Raw genomic sequence first — 19,658 nt, 5'->3', positions numbered from 1 at the left:
TTCCCCCCCCCCCCCCTTGAAGAAAAATTCAAGGAATTCAACTCTATATGATGTTAGCAAGACACGTCAGTTTGAATAGAACATTTCTTTTTGGCTAAAATGCTCCCAGGGAGGCTTTTTCATTCAGTTTTGTTGAGTAAGGCTTTTTTTTTTCCTATAAGCTATAAATTAGAGTTCACAGTGATAAAATTACTGTTTATTAAATACCAGTATCGTAAAAGTAATTTCGAGCTGTACTTTTGATCCTAATGGTTCTGTCTGCTAAAGTAAATGTAATGCAGAACTACATCTAATTATCGACACATCTGTGAAGTAATATTTGAACCAATAAACTAATTTTTGTCCACTATATTATGAAACCAAATTATCATCGCATTATTTAGGACTAAGCTAACAGCAAGAATGAATTCCCTTTCCTGGAAAAATAAATAGTTCTAATAATTTAAAAAGCAGATGGGGAAAAAAGAGTATCACAACTGAAAGTAATGGAGACAATTTTAGCTGCAAGCAGGTAATGCAGATGTATGCACTAAGGTTCAGTTCTCCCAATGGAAACCATCTGGTGAATCTCATCCATTTAAATGACTTATATAATTGAGTACAAGTCTTGTTAATGGGCCCAATGCCCATGCCTGACTGTTCTTCTATCTTGAGATCAATTGGTCTATATTATTAAAAGAAATATCAGTACTTTAACTAATGAAAATGAGGTGTTTTCATATCCAGATCATGCCATTGTTCTGTTCCAGATCTGATCATACCATATAGCAACCTTTTTTTCCCCTCACTTTTAACTTACAACCTTTTCTTTTGTTTCTGGACCATCCTAAGCAAATATCATGGACTGTTCTGACTTTTCTGCTGGTTTGATATCAACCATGCATGAATGAAATTAGGATACAAATTCAGCATGCCAGAGCTGAAAGAAGACTATGTCACTTTGTCCCTTGGACTCCCAGCTGTGAAAGAGGACTCTGCATACTTTGTAGAAACACATATATCCATACTGACTGTGAATATTTGCTGTCCAAATGACATAGGATAAATAACGAGGTATGGTCCAATTCTGTGTAGAAAACATTTTGTCTCCAGACCTCAGCTGATGAAGTCAGCAGAGCTTCATTGCATTTACTGGATTCAGTGCTTTCAGAGAGGCAGTGCCAGCATACAGCAGGAAAAGACAGAAACATTAGGTAGAGCTCCTCAAAAATCTTCCTTTGAAACAAAGCATACAGGAAATGCAGATTCGTGGGATATAGGATGTCAAATGTAAATTTCTCATTTGAGAAAACTGGCAGTTGCGAAGTAGAGGGAATTGATCAGAGCAGGGAAGAGGTCCCATTGCTTTCAGGATCTACTTTGGACAAAGTTTACCAGGGCTTCCAGTCACCACAGCCCTGAAGCAGGAAAATGGTTTCCATGGTTCTGGATCATGCCATGTACCATGCAGCATAGGCATCCATGGATGTAGCAGGACAGGTGGTCATGCCAGAGTTTTTAACATACTTGCCATGGACGACAGTACCTGAGAGCTCTGCATCATTGACTCTGACCTCTTCAGGGGTAGTAGAGAGTTATTAACTTCCAACCTTCCTTTTGGTGGCTCTTGAAGGTCACTGAATCTGATGGAAGTAACGGCTGCTTGGCAGTTGCTTGCTTCTTGCTTTAGAGTTGGGACTTGGGCTGGATGTCCTGGGAGAGTCTCACAAACTGTAGGTCATACTGTACAGTAAAGGAGGCTTAGAGCCATAGGTGAAGACTACTTTGCATGAGTTCAATTAAATTATTGTTTTTGTGATTTCAGTGTGGCTTCAGGCTTCCATGGAGTGTATTTCCATTCACAAAGGGAAGGTTTCTAATCCTGGAGAATACTTCAAATCTCCTGTGATTTGAGGCTGAGTGACATTTTTAAAGAAAGGGAGAATGCCTAAAACCAGGCAGCCCACTTTGCAGCTATCGCCACCGATGACTGTCAAAATGTATGCTGTGCTGGGAAGAAGATTGAAAAGGCTTCAAATATAAAACTGGAAGAAGACATTATTTTTAGTTGTCTCTAAAGTCTACTGGTTTTGGTTGATTTGTGTTGCTGTTTTGTTTTAGTAATTCAGTTTGCTTGTATACGAACTATGTGCATAAGCTCCTTGTCATTGATTTAGAGTGCTAGCTCAGGGCACTAGAAAAAAAACAGCAAACAAACAAACCCCAAAACAAATAAATGCATAGACATTAGTCCACTTATTGTCCACATCAGGTGCAGTAACTTGTGGGTGTAGTGACAGAACAGCTCTGTGCTGTGTCAGGTACAGCCTGAGTCAGGAGAGGCTGCAGTGCTGTGGAAATCACTTGTTTTTGTTGGGAGGCAGCACAACAGATTGCCTGGCATTCAGACCCTGAGTTTGAGCATTGTTCTTATGGCTCCCAAGACTGGGAATGCTGCTGAAGCAGTGTCCCTCTCTCAGGCAAAGGGAGCAAGAGAAGGGTGAGGGAAAATGCCACATTATTTTAGTTCAGGAGCGTATTAGCCCATGGAAACCAGTAGAACCAGCATGGACACTGATATTGTACATTTTTTTATAAGTCAGAGGGCTGAAATCTGGAATGTAAGCTAGCAGGCTTGGTTATAAACACTCTTCTTATACTAGCGAAAGGGTTTTTCATGCTTTTCTAGTCTTATTTGAACATGTTTCTGCTCCGGCAGGGGGATTAGACTAGATGATCTTTTGAGGTCCCTTTCAATCCCTAACGTTCTGTGATTCTGTGATAGAGCAGGAGAATTTTAATAGCAAAAATGTTCTAGGCCACAAAATCCACAGATGTGGGTATGTTTGTGTTTTATTTGAGAATTGCTTTGCAAAGCAGCCACTCTTCATGCTCAGTAACTCTACTTCCTAATGCATGCATTTGCATTGTCCTGCATCAGTGGATGCAGAACAAATTATGGATTTGAAAAGCCAGAACTGGCACAGCCATCTCCATGTTGATGCTGCTGCTCTGAATGTGCCTCTCCAGCACCAAGCTTTTAGTCACTTCTCTCTGAGTTATTCCTGATACACTACCACGAGGCTTGCTGTGTTCATTAGGGCTCCACCAGCTGCTGCTGCTGAGCTGCCTGTTGGCTTCACTGCTCCAGTTATGGCTTTCTGTCCAGCTCTACCCATGTGTTAAAACCAATGAGCCAAATAACTCCAGGCATAAGGGAAAGAAGAGCCCTTGCAGCATGGAAACATCACAGTCAGTGTCCTCATGTTGCAGAGGTGACAAAGAAAAGCAGTAGGGAGAGGAAAGTGCTGCATTGTGTACCACTGCTGAAGGTTGGTGTGATGACTGAGGCATGTCTGACTAAACTGAATCTCTGGAAACAGTTTCAGAAGATTCAGAACTGGTGATGAGATGAAACCTGAGCAAGCCTTTAGAAATGACTCATTTGTGGATCAGCAGCTGACTACAAGGAAAATTTCACACTTCTTTGTCTCTTCTTTTGACTGCTATTGCATCACATTTTATCTCAGATAATGCACTGTAAATAGTATTCCTTGCTGAACTTTTCCAGCCTATCCCAGCAAGCTATAGTTACTGGAGACAAACATAGGATGCTCCTTTTTTGTGTAAAACCGATTTTCATACGCAAAGCAGTTTTGGGTTGAAAACTCTCTTTTGAAAACCTTGATACACTGCTTCATATATTAGGACAAACTCTAGGATAAAGGAAGAACTGAATCTTGATTTTCCATAACGTACTTCTTCTGCCTATGGTATCAGAGCCTAAATTAAAGTTCTCTGTTTGTGAAAAAAACTGTCAGAAAAGAATAGGTGTTCTGTAAAAATGTTTTCCCTTGAAAATTGATCACCACTGTTACAGATCAATTCTGTTTCTCCTGTTTGCGTTGGCAGATTCAGGCTTCATTTGTAGCTCTCTGTGCACTTTCAGTTTTGCTACATAAATTGTTTATTTTAAATAAGGCTCAGATACAGCCTAATTTACAACTAAATCAGCATGAGAGAGCTCTAAGGCAATCCTGTTCTCACTTGTTGTTCACTCTTGTGATAGAGGCTACTGGCATAAGCAGCTGGTGAGCATGTGTTTTGGACATCGCTCCTTCTGGGCCAATCCACAGAGGTTATGATTTGTTACAGTCCCCTGCTAAAAATATTGCTTCTCAGTTCAAGCTGTGGCAATTTACGTTTTCAGTTTGGTGGGACCAAAAGTTCAGCCCCAGGGTATCAATCAGGAGGGTAGCTATCACACAAGCTCATTCAAGCTTCAACCCCCTGTGGCTGTCAGACATGTGGGAAGAGCTTCCTTTGAACAAAAATAATGCATAACCCTTTATAAAAAGGCTCTTCTCGTCAGGCAATCGCGGCATGGTTTTTTAGTTCTGGAGATTCCTGGCTCAAACCCCCGCTGTCGGCCAAGGTGGCAGCTTGCCACTAGGCATTGCTGAGAATAGAGAGGCTCGGGCCACTTACACCTACTTAGCGCTTTTAAAGAATTGTTAATTGTAGCAACCCTTCTCACAAGTGGGATTTTATTCTGAGAATGAATATCTTGGCTGCTGTGACAGAATTATCACTCAGTTTAAATTGGGAAATATGGGAATAGCAAAGCTGGCAGTATTCTCCTGTGCATCTTCATCTTCCCTGGACACTTTTTTGAGTACTGTTTTGAACAGTGGGATATATCTGAAACATGAGTGTGATGAGTAGGTGCCAAGTTTCAAAAAATATCTGTCAAGGGTGATGAGCACAGTTCTTGTCCTCTAATGCTTATGATGGGCACATTCAGTGTTCGCTGAGAGCCTCACACATGTACTAGTTTTGTTCTGCAGCCAGTTTGCACAAGTGTGAATGCTGCAAGTCTAGAGGCAGTAAGAAGGCTTGTACATGCAATCCATTGTACAGCCCAGAGATTGTAAGAATCCAGACAACGTAAAGATCAGAGCAAGACCATACATTTATTTCCTTTTCTTCCTCTGTTCAAATATGTCTAGGTTGATTGTCAAACTCCATTCTTACTTGGTAGACAGTGATATTAATATGAAATTTCCTAATTGTTTTTCTTCTTCATACTTTCCTTGTTTTTCAAGATCTTTCCATCTTCCCAGTTCTATCCTGGGCTCATCTACTAGGCTGATGTAACATAATTCTCTCTTTCATTTTTTGTGCTTATTAATTAATATAAACATATTAAAATGATAGTGAGAGAAGTATCAATTTTTAGGCTCAATAAGATAACACTATAATTTTTGTTGTGTTTGCATTTTTAAATTATTTTAAAAATATCCATGGCATAATGTGGTCAATGAATTTTGCTTTAAGCACAAATAACACTTACAGCCTGATCACATACTCTTCTACATGTTGGAAATCATATATACATAAGAAGATGACAACTACTACCAAGTATTTTACCCCCTTCAAAAGCTCAGATGTGTGCACCAGGGCATATCAGGTGAGAATCAAGTAGCTTCAGTCTGGATTACAGTTTCTACCAAAATAATTTCAATTGTATTACAATTTTAAGGGAAGATCTTTTCTGTGGGATAATTTACTTGAATAGTATATTTTGATGTAAAATAATGCAAGACTAACTACAGAAACAGCTTTTCGTGCTGTTATTTAAACGTGCTATTTGCATTTATATTGCTTCATATGATGGAAAGTGTTTACATGGTATTTAAAAATTTGGGATTGATGAACTCCTAAACGTGCCTATGGGGTTTGAGCAAAATGTTTCCTTTTTTCCTTTTTGTGTAGTAGAGTAAAAGACTTATGAGGAAAAAGAGATTTCATGGTACAGTACTCTAAAATTTATGGAGTATTAAACAGAGAACTAAATGAACCTGAAATAATTCATACACTACCTAATAGTAAATCAAGCCTTAAAGTAGTTTCCCAACCCTAGTAAAGTGTTTTCAAATGGGAATTAAAGCTGAAATTTTCCAAGAATATTGATTGGAGAAAGGTATTCAATAGCAGCTCTTTTCTTTCCTTCCTTTAAGAATATAATACCTAACATCTAAATGAGACAGTATCTTGTTTAGAATTAAGAAGCAGATTAGAGACTTTCCAGGTGTTAAAGGGTGTTGAAGTTTCATACCTACAACATACAGTACAAGTTGAGCCCATTGGTGGTGTGGTGTTTCTCCAAAAGCAAGGACCAGAGGTTCTTTGTGGGTCTTATCTCAATTCTCCTCTTTCTGGGTTCAGTCAGGTAAGTTATGGTCATTTCTGTGTAATGACATTAGGCTGATAGAGTCTTCGGATTTTTTATTTGTTCTGTAATATGTAGAGTTCAGAAATAGTGAACCTTCAAAGGTGAATCTGTTTTTCCCTGTATACAACATCTCACAGTGTTTCATGCTTCTCAGCCTCCAAATGGAGTTATGTGAGATTCAGTCACTTCATCCTGGTGCAGGAGTGGTAGTTGTTGTAGCTATAGAGGTGGGAGGGATGTGGTCTGATTAAAATTGATTCTGAAATAAGAGCATCAATTTTGCATATTCTGATCCATGCTGATTCAGAAGGGAATTAATTAATGATTCGGTACTTTGCTGTTTCCATCTGCTTTGATGAGCTCACTGTGAAACACTCCATGGAAATAACCAGCCCTGGCTTTGGTCAGGGAGGAGATGGGAGCACTGGCAGTAAAACTAAAGTTATATCAAAGACATTGGCCTTGTTCTTCATGTATAGCCATGACTGTAATCTGTTCAGCTACTTTTTAAAATCTATATCTGTACCTGGGGTAACATTTTCCCTGGAGTCACCAAGCAACACTCATATTTTCTCATGGAGGATTTTGCCTTACCTGTATAGTCAGGCAAAGATGAGTTAACTTGCACAGGACACCCTGCCATTATTGGTTTGTTTCTTTATTCACAGAGAAAGCAAGTACACAAGTACATTTGTCAGAGTCATTTAAATCATTGCTTAAGTCATTCAGAAGCCATGCTTATGTGCAAATACTTTTTAACATGTTGCATGCATTAATTATTCATACTTCTCAACATCATAAAGCATTTGCATATATTGCTCTAATGTTGTTGAGGGCTTCAGTGGTTTATCCAAAACCTCGAAAGGAGTCAATACAATTTGCAGGATTAGATCTCAAGAGTATCTGTGGACCGGAAGCCTGATTTCAGTTTCTGCAGACCCCTTCTTCTCTCCATGTGCTCCTTTCTTGTATTTGACATGGAAGTCTGTCACTCTATTAACAAAGAAACATTTCAAAAGTATGTTTCCCAATATGTTTCATTTGACATTTTGAGAAAACGTATGCTGTCATGCAACTTCATAGGGCATAATGGTATCTTCAAACAAAGTATTTACACAAACGTTGCAACTTCCTTGATCACTTTTCTAGTTTGATTTGTAGATGCAGTGATGGTGGCAGCATCATCGGCAGATCAGAGGCAGAAGCCACATTGGGGTGACATGTGAGGTTGGCATATAAAGTGAAGAGGGCTGTGCAGTGCAATGAAATAAGTGGAATAAAATTAATTCCTTGGGCAGAAGAAGCCTGAATACATAGGTTTACCCTCGAGAATTTAAGCTTTCAGCCGACACCTCACTTACAAAAAATCTAGGCTTGGTGTAGACAGATAAAGTACCCATGGATGGACTAATCTCTTTTTATATGTAAGTGGCACAAAGAATCAGGAGAGATCAGGAAGCCCTGAGGGAAAAAGCAGCTGACATCTGTGGCAGTGGAAGGAAAGGGATCCCCCCTGCAAGGGGAAGGCAGTGCTGTCAAGATGGAGCCCAGCAAAATGGTCTCTGCTGGGGCATTTGTAGGAAGCTGAAGGACATTTCTCAAGGCCTGGGAGGAGATGACGGGACACCATGGAGGCCTGGATGAGAGATTTAGTTTTAAGCTTCTAAAGGAAAACACAGATTGTGGGGATACTTTTTACAAAGATGTTACAGATCCTGACCATAATTCGTACTCTTTGTGGGGGGGGAAAAACACAACACAACAACAAACAAACAACAACAAACACCAAAAAAACCAGAGAAAACTGAATCTTTTTTTTTCCAGAGACCACCATAAGTAGTGACGATATCCATGTCTGTATTTTACAGCTGTGTGTATTCCCTGGTTACAGATACTGCTCAACAGCATGAACTCATTTCTACAAACCTCAGGCTTGTACTTTTGTACCCAATGGGTTTCTGCCATGGGGAAAATAAATTCTTCTTAATCACCACTGAGGCTTCTTTACCCCATTATTTTGGTTCACGTTGTTTATTTTTATTTGTAGGCACTCATCAGCATAATGAACTGTTGCCTACTACAGCAGGATTTGTTGGATACCTTAGGATTTTTTTTCCTACTTCTCTGTATGTCATTCATAGCATTTTATATTCTTTCCATTTGCTAGAAGCTTGGCAAAGCATTACTGATATACTATCAGAATTGTTTTCACTGAAATAAGATAATCTGTAGCATCAATAATTGATAAAAGAAATAAGCATTTTACAGAATTTTAACAGGAGTGAAAAAGGCTAAATGCATATGGGCAGACACATAGCTACACATACTTTTAGTGCATCACACAAAGCTTACAAAGGATGTGGTATTGGATGACTGTGTAAACTTCAAAAAGGACATGACAGTAGTGTGTTTTCTCAGCCACTTTTGAACAGATGCTTCTAGGATGAGATGTTCAACTGCTGCACAGTTTACACAGTTAGATCATGTGTCAGTTTAGAAAAACGTATTAATTGCAGGATGAATTGTCGATGAATATACAGTATACATAAAACTGGAAATTATCCTGTATGCCGTGATTCACTTTCTGTTACTGACATGAGGAACTAAGTTCACTTGAATAGAGTCACACATGTGATAACTGGCTGGAAATACCCAGTACAGAGCATTAATTTTACATTCAGCTGTTATTTTCCTGTCCCAAAAGCAGGCAGGAAAACTGGAGCTGGTCCCTGCATCAGCTGTCTTCTCTGCCTGTCCTCCAGCATGCAGGGCATGGGGCACCCGAGGACGCATACCCTGCCACTGAAGCTACCAAATACTGACTGAAACAGCATCATTTGGGACTGCCTGTCGGTGACATTCATGTGAACTGGAAGGTTTTCTGAATTGAGGGAGCTGAACTCTGTGCTGCTCCTCCTCTATCAGTACTCAGTGGGGCTAGAAAGTCTGGACCAGAATTTAAGGACTCTAAGTGATCATAAGTTTCCAGTTATTTACTGAAAATGGCATTGCATTGCTCACCTGTGCTCAACACTCTGCTCTCCGCCTTTTGGGCATGGAGGTGGAAGGGAAGAGTGCCACCTGTTTCCTCAGTTTGGTAGCTTTCTTCTTATCTAAGTTCACTGCTTTTTAAGGTCACTTATCCACAGTTAAGCATTGCCATGACTGTGAAACTGTGCAAATGGCTTTGGAAGGAAAAGTTTAAGAGAGAAGTTGCAAATAAGCTCTTTGATTCCAAAGTTCAAAGAGTTCAGCAGATCAGAACTACTCTTGTGATTTTAATAAACTTGACATGTAGGTAGCAGAGAGAAAATGCATCCCTTACCCTCTCCCCCACTGCCAGCAATGAAGAGATTTCACTGAACTACACCATCCTTTAAAACACAGCTGGCTTAGAGGGCAAGGAAAATGATTGCTTTTGCCAAATACGGTTTTGTACTGGATGTTGGTAGTATGGTAACCTTGTTTGTAAAATTATTAAAGTACTTGTCTAATTTTAAGCAGCTGAATATTGCCTTTTTTTTTTTCTAAGATTATCACATGCTTAAAATGAATACATTCTTTCTTAAAACATGTGTGGGTTTGGAGATTTAAATACCCACATTCTGCTGATAGGTGTCAAGTCTTTTGAAACAATTTATATTTCTGTTTTTGCCCCCTAGGTGGACACCCATGGAAACATTCTGCTTACATCGCTTGAAATTCACAACGAGGTGGCAAGCAACGAGGTCACCACCAGTGTAACAGATGCCAGAAATTCAACAATATCCTTTGACAACTCAGGAATCCAGTACAGAAAGCAAAGCTCACATCGCGAAAGCCTCGGAAGGCGTTCATCAGAAAGAACAGGATCCCACAGCAAGAGAGGCCATTTACGAAGAAGGTCTTCACAACTGAAAATAAAAATCCCTGATCTAACAGATGTGAATGCCATCGACAGATGGTCAAGAATGGTGTTTCCATTCACATTTTCTCTTTTCAACTTAATTTACTGGCTATACTATGTTAACTGAGTGACTGAACTTTTTTAAAGGACTTCAATTATAACAAGTGAAGTACTACTTGCCTGCAGAGTTTATATATATATTTATATATGAAATATATATATATATGAACTTTTACTATGTAGACCATACTCATGTATGTGTGAATACATATAGCAAAGAACTGTGTGTGCTTTAAAAGCACACACTGCAAAACAGAACTATATGTATGCACACACACATGTACACATTCATTCTGGACACTTTAACATAGGATGCACTTCAGAGGAACTTTTTAAATCAAAAGGCAGGTGTCGTCAAAGCAACAAGCCTTGAGAAAGTAAGTGTTGTATATTATCACTACAAAACTTTGATTGTCATAGAAATTTTGAAACAGCTGTAATCGTGTATAAAGTCAGTATTTAGTAACATTGTAAATGCTGCCATACACACTAATCATAAAGCGATAGAGTTACACTGGTAAGTTTAAAATAGGTCATTTATATTGCAGATCCATCAACTATGATTTCATCAAGCCAAGTTTATTTTTCTTTCCTAAAATTTCTTGGGTTTATGTATGTCATAATGCATTTTTTCCCAGTCCTGAATGGGTATTGTTTTTAATGATCTCTTGCTTTCTCTTCTACAGTAGGCAAGCTGATCATGAAGGTGTTGCTCTAGATCTTTGGAGACATATACATGTTCATAATATTTCAAACAAGCATTTTAAGTGTCCATCAACACTGAAATGAATCTTTTGTAAGTACTGTAAATGTACAGCACATTTTCCTTCCTTTGGACTGGTTCCAGCTGCCATGTCATTTTGAAAGAGAACAGCACATTTTTAGTATAATTTAGCTGAGAATTCAACTACTGTCAATGTGGTCTACATCTGCTGTAGATTTAAAGATTGTTATTCCAGTGAAAGCATAGAAGATGTCTCAGGTTATTTGTTACTTCTACATGAAACCACCTAGCTGTAGCCTTTTTTAAACATGCATTCACATTATTTAACATTCTTATAACATTGTATGTTAATGTAAAATATATTTGCATAATATGCATATAAGTATATTTTCTCAATATTTTTCTTCCCTGTGCTTGCTATCGTGACCGCATGCATGCTATGTCATATTTTTGTTTCTGTGCTGTTACAACTTTTTATTCTCTAGAATTGAACAAATAGAGTACTTCTGATACTTTGATTCAGTAATGGAGCATTTTCATATTTCATTTATATACTTAAAGTGTATACACGTACACTTATCAAGCTAGTGTGCTACCGTCACAGATCACAAGAGATAGCAGACAATTTGTTTTATTTCAGCATCAACTATGTTCAAACATATCCTTCATGCAAATGTGACCATTTTGGTTTTCATCGCAGTTCATTCCCTCACCAGGATTCCAACTTTTTTCAGTCTAGTAGATTGTAGTTGTCAAGGTATGCCAATTTCAGATCTGTAAACTTAATTTGTTATTTATCAGAACTAAACCTTTCTAAAGAAAAGAAGATATATATTTTTTGTAAACAGTGTTTCTATCATGTACATTCACAAATAACAACAGATACAGTAGCATAAATAGATAAAAAATAATTCAGGCCTGACCCTGCCAGTTCTCTGCATGCAGAATTCCTCTGGACATCGATGGGAATTTTTGGCAGATAGAGAGCTTTGGATGTTAGTTAGAGATGTCTATGGGAGAAAAATGTGTGATACGCATTTACCAAAACCATCAAAAAGGGATGAAACTGAAAAGGCTGCCTTGGCTCTGTAACGATCTGTGTTCTAGTAGTTGATTTATCTGTGAGTAGAGCAATGATACTTGTGTTGCTGCCGTGTACAGTCCCTTTCTGTTCCCACCCCTGGACTATTTGCAACTGAACTGTTGCTCTGAGCTGAAATTCAAAGTAGAGGAACCTGGGCTGCGGTGTCTGTGTTGCAGTTCCATCCCCAGGGCTTCTCCTTGAGCAGGAATAGGCTCTGTGCAGTTGCCTTGCAGCAAAGCTGCAATGCGATCCCCAGCTGGGAGTGTTCCCCACAACCCCGGCTGCCGGCGTGTGCAGGATCAGCACCGCAGTCCCACTGCATCCTTGGCAGTGGTGCAAAGTGGCTGTAACTGCAGTTTTAAAGCACTGTATCTGCAGATGACTCTACAGTATGAAGAGCCTCAAAGGAACCCGTAAAGTTGAAGCAGAAAAATTTGTTTTTTAAAAGCTCCACCGTTTTGGCTCCCATTAGTAAACCGTAATGTGTTATGAGCTCTCTGGTATCTCTTCAAACTGTGGAGGGATTATAGAGCACATTCTCGTGATTATAATCAAAGTAACTGAACAATTAACCCGCTCCCAAAGTACGTATTTGGTAGAATTGTTGAAAAGCCTTTCCAAGTTTTTATCCTAATATCAAAATATGATGAAACAAAAATACCCAATTTTCATAAAATTTAAAAATGGTAGGCTTTACTTTAGAGAAATTACCCTAATGAAATGATCTTTGAGCAAGTCTTTCAGTAAGTGTGTTAAAGAACTACCCTGAGAAAAGGGGGATTCAAGAAGAGAGTGGTCCCACCCTCATGATTTAATCACAGTTCTGTTTTCAAGCCCCAGCTCCTAGAAATCGTGTGGTCAGGCAGAGATCTTCAACAAGAAGAGACTTTTTAGCTGTGATAGAAATGTGTACTCAAAATCCCACTGAAATCAGTTCTCCAGTGGCTTCAGCCAGGATTTCCAAGCAGATGGAAAATTACTGTCTGACCAGAGCTAAGAGGCAATGTGCATTTTCAGGACTCTGCATAGGCAAGAGAACTGAGTCTCTGAGAGCTCTCCCTCTCTTACCCTTTGCACAGCAGGAGGGCAGCGTATCACTGCAGCCCTTATGAAACTGTACTCCCCGCCTTGCCTCCCATCGCAAAATGGGGGCAGTTGCACGTTTCAGCTTTTTTACAAGATTTCATATGCATCAGTCTAGTTGAGTTCCATGGGACACAAGCAGCTTGAACCTTGAACTGATCCAAGTCTTGGTTTGACTTGAAAAAAAACAACCAGGAAATTCTCACTTAAGGTTAACACTTCATCTTTAACACGCATTTTTGTGCCTTTTTTTGCCAATTCCCTTCCTTCAGTCCCAGCACCACTTCTGACACACAGGAACACACATACACACACACACACACACACGCACACACATGCACACACACACAAACACAACCACGTGTTAAGAACAGTGTTTGCCTTGACCTCCCATTTTCTGGCTATTGTCCCTCTGTGCTACCTGCAGTGTATGATTTTAACCATAGATGGCTTTAAGACTAAAAATGGTAATTTCAACCAAATTGCATCAGAGTAATGTATTTCATTGCTAATTAACTTCTTTCTAACTCAATGCTACTATAAGTAACATTTACACATTGTTTGTTTGTAAAAGGCATTAAAAAAAAAAAGAAATCCAGAACTATTGTGTTATAGCCCAAAGGGTCAATAAACAGTAGAAATATTATGGTGGTTTAACTTTAAGTTGATTTCATCCCATTGTAAAGATAAACTAAAACCCAGTCTTTTTTTGCTTAAGGCACATCTATGTATTTTTGGTATTCTTCAGCAGTGAAAAAAAAGAATAGTAAAATGGAATGATGAAGAGATGCTTTATGAAAAATATTGATGAATGAATATTCATTTATTAAAAAGGATTTAAAGATTAATTGCTTCCTTTTTTTTCTGGGGTTGGAGGAAGCATGACACCTGTGTTTGGCTACACTTTCATGTTTAATTATATGTTAAATATCGTGGAATGGTTAGTCTTACACAATTTTAAATAAAAAAAAATTGAAAGCATTTTCTTATCAACACACAAGTAACGAAAAGGATTCTTCAGCATTAAACTACTATATTTCCTAGTGCTTTCTATGATAGCTTAAGGAAGAAAGCAAAACTGCATCCACTGACTTAGCAAGATTCTTAATGGCAAATCAACCTCTCCACAAGCTGGAGCATTGCCTGTTAAGAGCAGAAAGTATGTCTTCTACTTTATATGAAAGCTCTACCTGCCCAGGAAGCAAAAGAGCTTTTGATATCAAAACAAGATGGTGTTGTCCTGTTTATTTGTTTCATTAATCAAGTCATAAGTATTTCAAAACAAAGCCAAAACCAGTTTTTCCAGCTATGGTAACTTTATCAGGAATGCTACTTGTGTTTGTTACACTTTTTATTGCTAAGTATTAGTAAGTTATTTTAGAGGAGTCAGGATACAGGTAGATTCCAAGAGAGATTTTTAGTCACCTTGACAGCAGTTCACCAACCCTTAAAACCAAAAAAAATACTCTGAAGATTTGGAAAGCAGGCTCTCCTTAAACCCAGTTGCCATGCTTTGCGTTGGAACAAGCTGTCACACGTTTGCTTAAATCTCATAGTAGATAATGATACATGTCACAACTTTTAGGAGTAGATAAAATATTCAGCAGTGTAGATGAGATTGCAAGGCCTTTGAAGTCAGCAGCAAGGCTCCCTCTGATTTCAGCACATTTCTGTTCACTTTTAGCAACAATTCCCAGATATAAGTAACATCTATTATCTATTTATTCCAGGCCAGCATGTACTGTAGCGTAGAAAAAATTAATGATGTTCCAAACTTAGTTTTGTGATTGGGGATATCTGGTAAGAGATATATCTCTTTTCATACTTTGGAGTTGATGTATGGACAAACATTATCAATTAATTGCTTAAATACTACTCATTATTTTAAAGGAGTTAGGTTCTTTTAGAAATGATTGACTGTTTTCCCCTAATAGATATGGTCCTATTAGTATCAAGATTATTTCCATAGATGTTGGTTTTATAGTCATGACTGCCACACTAGCAAATGCTACCTGCTAATAGAAGTACAGCAGACAGATGAAAATTAAACTCAAAGCGGTATGGATCCCAAGGCTTCTTTGAACATTTTTTGAGCAAAGACAGAATCCTTCATAAGTGCCTTCAAATTCCTCCAAGCACAGGGTCTGAGCTTTTCTAAAATTATTTCAGATTTTGGGTGTTTAATTTATGCCAGTCTTATAGCTTGTGAGGGCCTGACTTGTGGACACTTGATAATCAAACCTTTTGGCAGCTTACCCAACATGCATCATCATTTGTCATACTTGAAAACTAAAGCTGTGCAGATGGGATCTGTAATAGTACAGCAGGAACAACTACTGTCCTAAAACCAGCCAGAGTTTAAATTATTGCCTAATTAACTGAACTTTAGGTAGTGCTTAAGCAAGCGTATTTGTTTGGAAACCATCCCTTACCTTTTGAATGTGCTATGCGGTATGCCTTTGTCCCAGGACTTCAGGTTTATTTAAATCACCAGTTTTTGTTTTATCTGGAAATGGGAAAACCCAGAAATTCGGCTCAGGCCAAGTTTGCCACTGTGCTGGTGTACCTCCAGTGTGGCATAGGAAGAGCACCTCTCTGGGTTTTCCTGAGGCAGAGCTCCACACACCACTCAGGTCCCTGCTCTGAATCTCTCCTCAGAGGCAACGATCTCTCTTCTTTGACTCCAGAGGGAGCCTTAGGCTAAACTCTGAATTATCCCCCAGTTTACCACCAGCAGTTGGCTTCTTTTGGATGTTACTGCTCCTGCTGCAAAAACCTGGAGATAAAGTAGCTATTATCCTAGCTGGCAGGAGGCACACGGGCAAACAGCATGTGTACTTGGGGCTATGACACATCATGGTACTCTTTAGGTTATTCATTCTAAAATTGTATTTAAACAGATTTCAGTTTATGCTCTAGCTTTCAAGGGTTTGCACGCTTGTCTCTAGGTGCTGATGCTTTTTATGTGAATGTACTTGGGAGTCTGGGACAGAGCACGGGGAGTTTTCTAAAGACATTAAATCCTTTCAGCAGCACTCCCCTGAGCATTTCCTCCATCCTTCATATCACAGGTCAGAGTTTACCCCTGCACTAGGTTAATGACCCATCGACAGGTTACCCAGACCTCAAGCCTGCAGACCTGTGCTGCCAAGTGGTGCCTTGCTCAGCTGTACCATTAGATATTCTGCTTGTTTGAAAGCATCTCACCGATCAGATGCTGAATTAGTTTAACATCTAGCTGCTGCTTCACACTTCCTCCGTCTAAAATGCCAGCACTGCCTCTAGAGACCCCATTTTCCCATCCTTTCAAAATTACTAGAAAAAAGGGGAATTTGCAGGCTGTCAGGCAATTAAGAACATCTCTCCATACACCCAGGCTCAAGTTTTGCTTCAGGTTATTCATTTAATCCACAGGGACAGAAGTAATTTGTTACAAAATTCTTCCTGCCTGAGGCTACCCTTAAGAGTTTGCAGTCCAAACCACCAGTAACGTAGGTAGATATAAAAACATTTAAAATTGCTAGCGATGACACCTTTCTGTCTTTTTCTTCTGTGGATATTTAATGTTAAAGGCACAAATAATTGTGGGAGCAGGGACCAGCATGCTGTAAATGCCTTAGTGCAGGCAGCTGGAGAGCTAGGCTGGAGTCAGGTACCTGTGCTCCTCTTGCTTTCATAGGTTTTTCTTCTTGGCTGAGCAGCTGGAGAGTTTTGATGGAAATTCCCAGCTCAGCTGAGAACAGTCCCAAGACATGACCCAGAGCACCCTTTGGCCAAGTGCTCTAGGCACCTGCCTCTGATGTAAAGAGCTGATAAAAGCAGTGCATCTGACTGTCTCTTAGATGGAGGTGAGTCTCTTGTCATGAAAAGGCTTTGGGTATAAGCAGATAGCTGGGAGTGCCCACATCTGTAGCTCCAAGCCAACATTTTTAGCTTTAGTTCTTTGACTAGCTGCACAACCAGCCTCCAGAGAAACTTGTGAGTGTTGACAGAGGGAACTGTGTGTGCAGCAGCGCTGCTGCACAGGGCTCTGCAGCTGGAGTTGCAGTGCTTGAAGTCTGCAGATGGCAGGGAGTGCAAGAGAGAAATAAGGCCAGAGAAATTGAAATAATTCCTACACTTGCTTTGATTTATCATATTTTGGACTAAACTGTTTCAGTTGCAGATGACAGAAGACATCCCATGATGGGGGTGCTCTCATATCACAGTCAATGCTTTGTCCCACTTGCCCCCCCTTCCATATTGGTGAGAGCCAAGTGTGGGCTTACAGCTTTGGCTGGAAACTCAGGACCATGTTGGCTGTTGGAAAATAACTTCTGATTGCTTACTGGGATTGGAAAACTGTGACATGACTTCATTTGCAAATTGGAACAACTCCAAGGCATGTTTTCCCATGAACTTAGCATTCCTGGCTTTGCCTTATTCAAAGCAGGAACTACTGCATCATTAACTCATTTTCAAATTATCATTTATTTTTTCTTTATTTAATATGAAGCATAGAGGGAGTTTGTTTCAATAAAAATGCAATACCCATTTACAGCAGGAGAGTAATTAATTTGTGTAGTAAGTGAATATACAACTGTACATAGTGCAAGTTATTGATAGTGAAACAATCTAAAGGGTACCCATAACCTGCTATTACTGTTTGGGTGTTATTTGAAATACAGCCAATAATTAGATTTGCAAAGCATGTTTAGTTTATGACACTGATTAGGTATTCTGTATGGGCAGTTAATATAGCATACTGCCATGTATTTCATTCACTTTGACAAGGCAGGTTTTGGTGAAGGCAATACTGGAACAATTTCCTAATGACCTCACTGATGTTAAATTTCTCTTGATCATCATTTCTTGCAGACCTGTAACATTCTGAATGCAGATGACAGTTTTGACATTCATAAAGATGTAGGTTTAATTATCATCTTGATTACCTGAGCTGGAAAGCCAGATGCCTAAATATCATGAAAGGTCGAGTAGAACAAATCCTGATAGTTGGTATCTTTCAGTGTTAGAAATGTTGCTTTCATTGAAAGGTGACTTAAAGAATAATAACTAGTAATTGGAAAATCAAGGGCTTTTTTAATTTGCTAAACTCTGTTCCTGCACAAAGATTTGTTTAAACATTGTTTAAAAAAGAACCTGTTCCTAAAAGAAGCTGGAATTGAGCTGGGATACCAAAGACATGTAAATTACATCAAATAAAAGAGAACAGGAAGGAGAGGTACCCAAGACACCAAGATATATAAAGATCTGGTAGTTTTTCCTAATGTCCCATGGTAGGTAACACTTTATTGTTGAGAGACTCACATAAAGCACAGCAAGCATCCTCTTTTATAGCAGAGAATTTGTCAATATCCTTTACTTTTATGTGCATGATTTATAAATCTATTTTCTAAAGCAATTTGAGGGTTATAAAATCATACCATTATTTAGTACACTGCTCCTCATGGATTCTGGTTTATCAACTGCTAGGTAAAGAGTGAAAAAAAATCTGCTAATCACTCATTAAACCAGAATAGATTCAAACAAATGACTGCTATTAAGAGTCCAGATCCAAAGCCCATTATAGTTGACAGAAAGGCTCTCAGAGGTTTTGACAGGCTTTGCAAACCACCTGAAGTTAGTATTAGCCAGACTGATGAAAAATTTACATCTTAATTGTTTACATAAAATTCAAAACATAAAATAATGCCAGAACTTAAGGCATCTATGGAAAAGATCAAAATACAGTAGAGGGCTGAAATCTGGAATTGCAAGCCACAAAGGAAAGAAATTTGTGCATATTTAGTTTAATCAAATACATTGCAACTGGTATGGTGACAGATAGCCAGGCTGTGTTTTCACTTCTCCATGGATGTCCACAAAACCCCGGCTTTCCCCTTAGCAGCAAAATACCAAACAAAATTTTAAAACTTCCAAAGTATCCCCAAAACAATGAAAGCAGAGCATATCTGGCACAGCTGACAGCTCTCCCTACCCCTGGAGGCAAGCTGACTTCCTACTGCAACAGATAGGTATTCTCATTATTTTTTTATTAATACAAAACATTGATATCTTAATATTAATAGTATTATTGTAATTTAATAATGTTATAGATCTATTACATGCTTTGTTGAAAAGGACACCACATCTAAGAGCGGATGGTATTGAACCAGGCTACTGTATCCCAAGCTATGAGACAGCTCTGATTTAGGAAGTAAAGAATTTTTGGCCAAGAACTGCTTTCCAATGTATAAAAGTGAAGACAGAGCCCAATTTTTGTGCTGCTTCCTGCCCACTGACACCAGCCCAGAAGTCTGAGGGGGAGTGACTATAGGTTTAACTGAGGACAGAGAAATCACGACAATGAAAAACGATGAGAACGTGGGCAGGCAAGGGGAGCTACGCTCATGCTGCTGATAATGTAGCTGTTTTGGAAGAGTATCTGTTTAAAATTTAGGTGGCCCTTTTAAAGTTCAGTGCTGGCTGGCATGTCAAATGATCTTGAAAAGCTTATTTGGTAGCTTCAGCTGTAATAAGAAAACCCGTTGATAACTGAAGGGCCATCTTCACAGACATATACCTTTTTCCATTGTAAAGTGATTGTAAAACATGAAGGTAAGAGCTT

The 19,658-nt window shown here is 39.0% G+C and overlaps 1 protein-coding gene across 1 annotated transcript in view; it reads left to right on the top strand.

The window, feature by feature from the left end:
• The window catches only part of LOC104539380 (gamma-aminobutyric acid receptor subunit beta-3), a gene marked incomplete at its 5' end in the record, with an annotated part of 16,502 nt that extends 5,476 nt beyond the window's left edge, over positions 1–11,026 (top strand). The window contains one exon of the mRNA XM_010182883.1: positions 9,877–11,026. Coding sequence (XP_010181185.1) covers positions 9,877–10,227 — 351 coding nt within the window. The remainder of the gene's footprint in view (positions 1–9,876) is intronic.
• Between the last annotated feature and the right edge of the window lie 8,632 nt (positions 11,027–19,658).

This window comes from Mesitornis unicolor, unplaced genomic scaffold (assembly GCF_000695765.1).
Source record: "Mesitornis unicolor isolate BGI_N332 unplaced genomic scaffold, ASM69576v1 scaffold23524, whole genome shotgun sequence".
Lineage (NCBI taxonomy): Eukaryota > Metazoa > Chordata > Aves > Mesitornithiformes > Mesitornithidae > Mesitornis > Mesitornis unicolor.
This window is presented reverse-complemented; position numbering and strand designations above follow the sequence as displayed.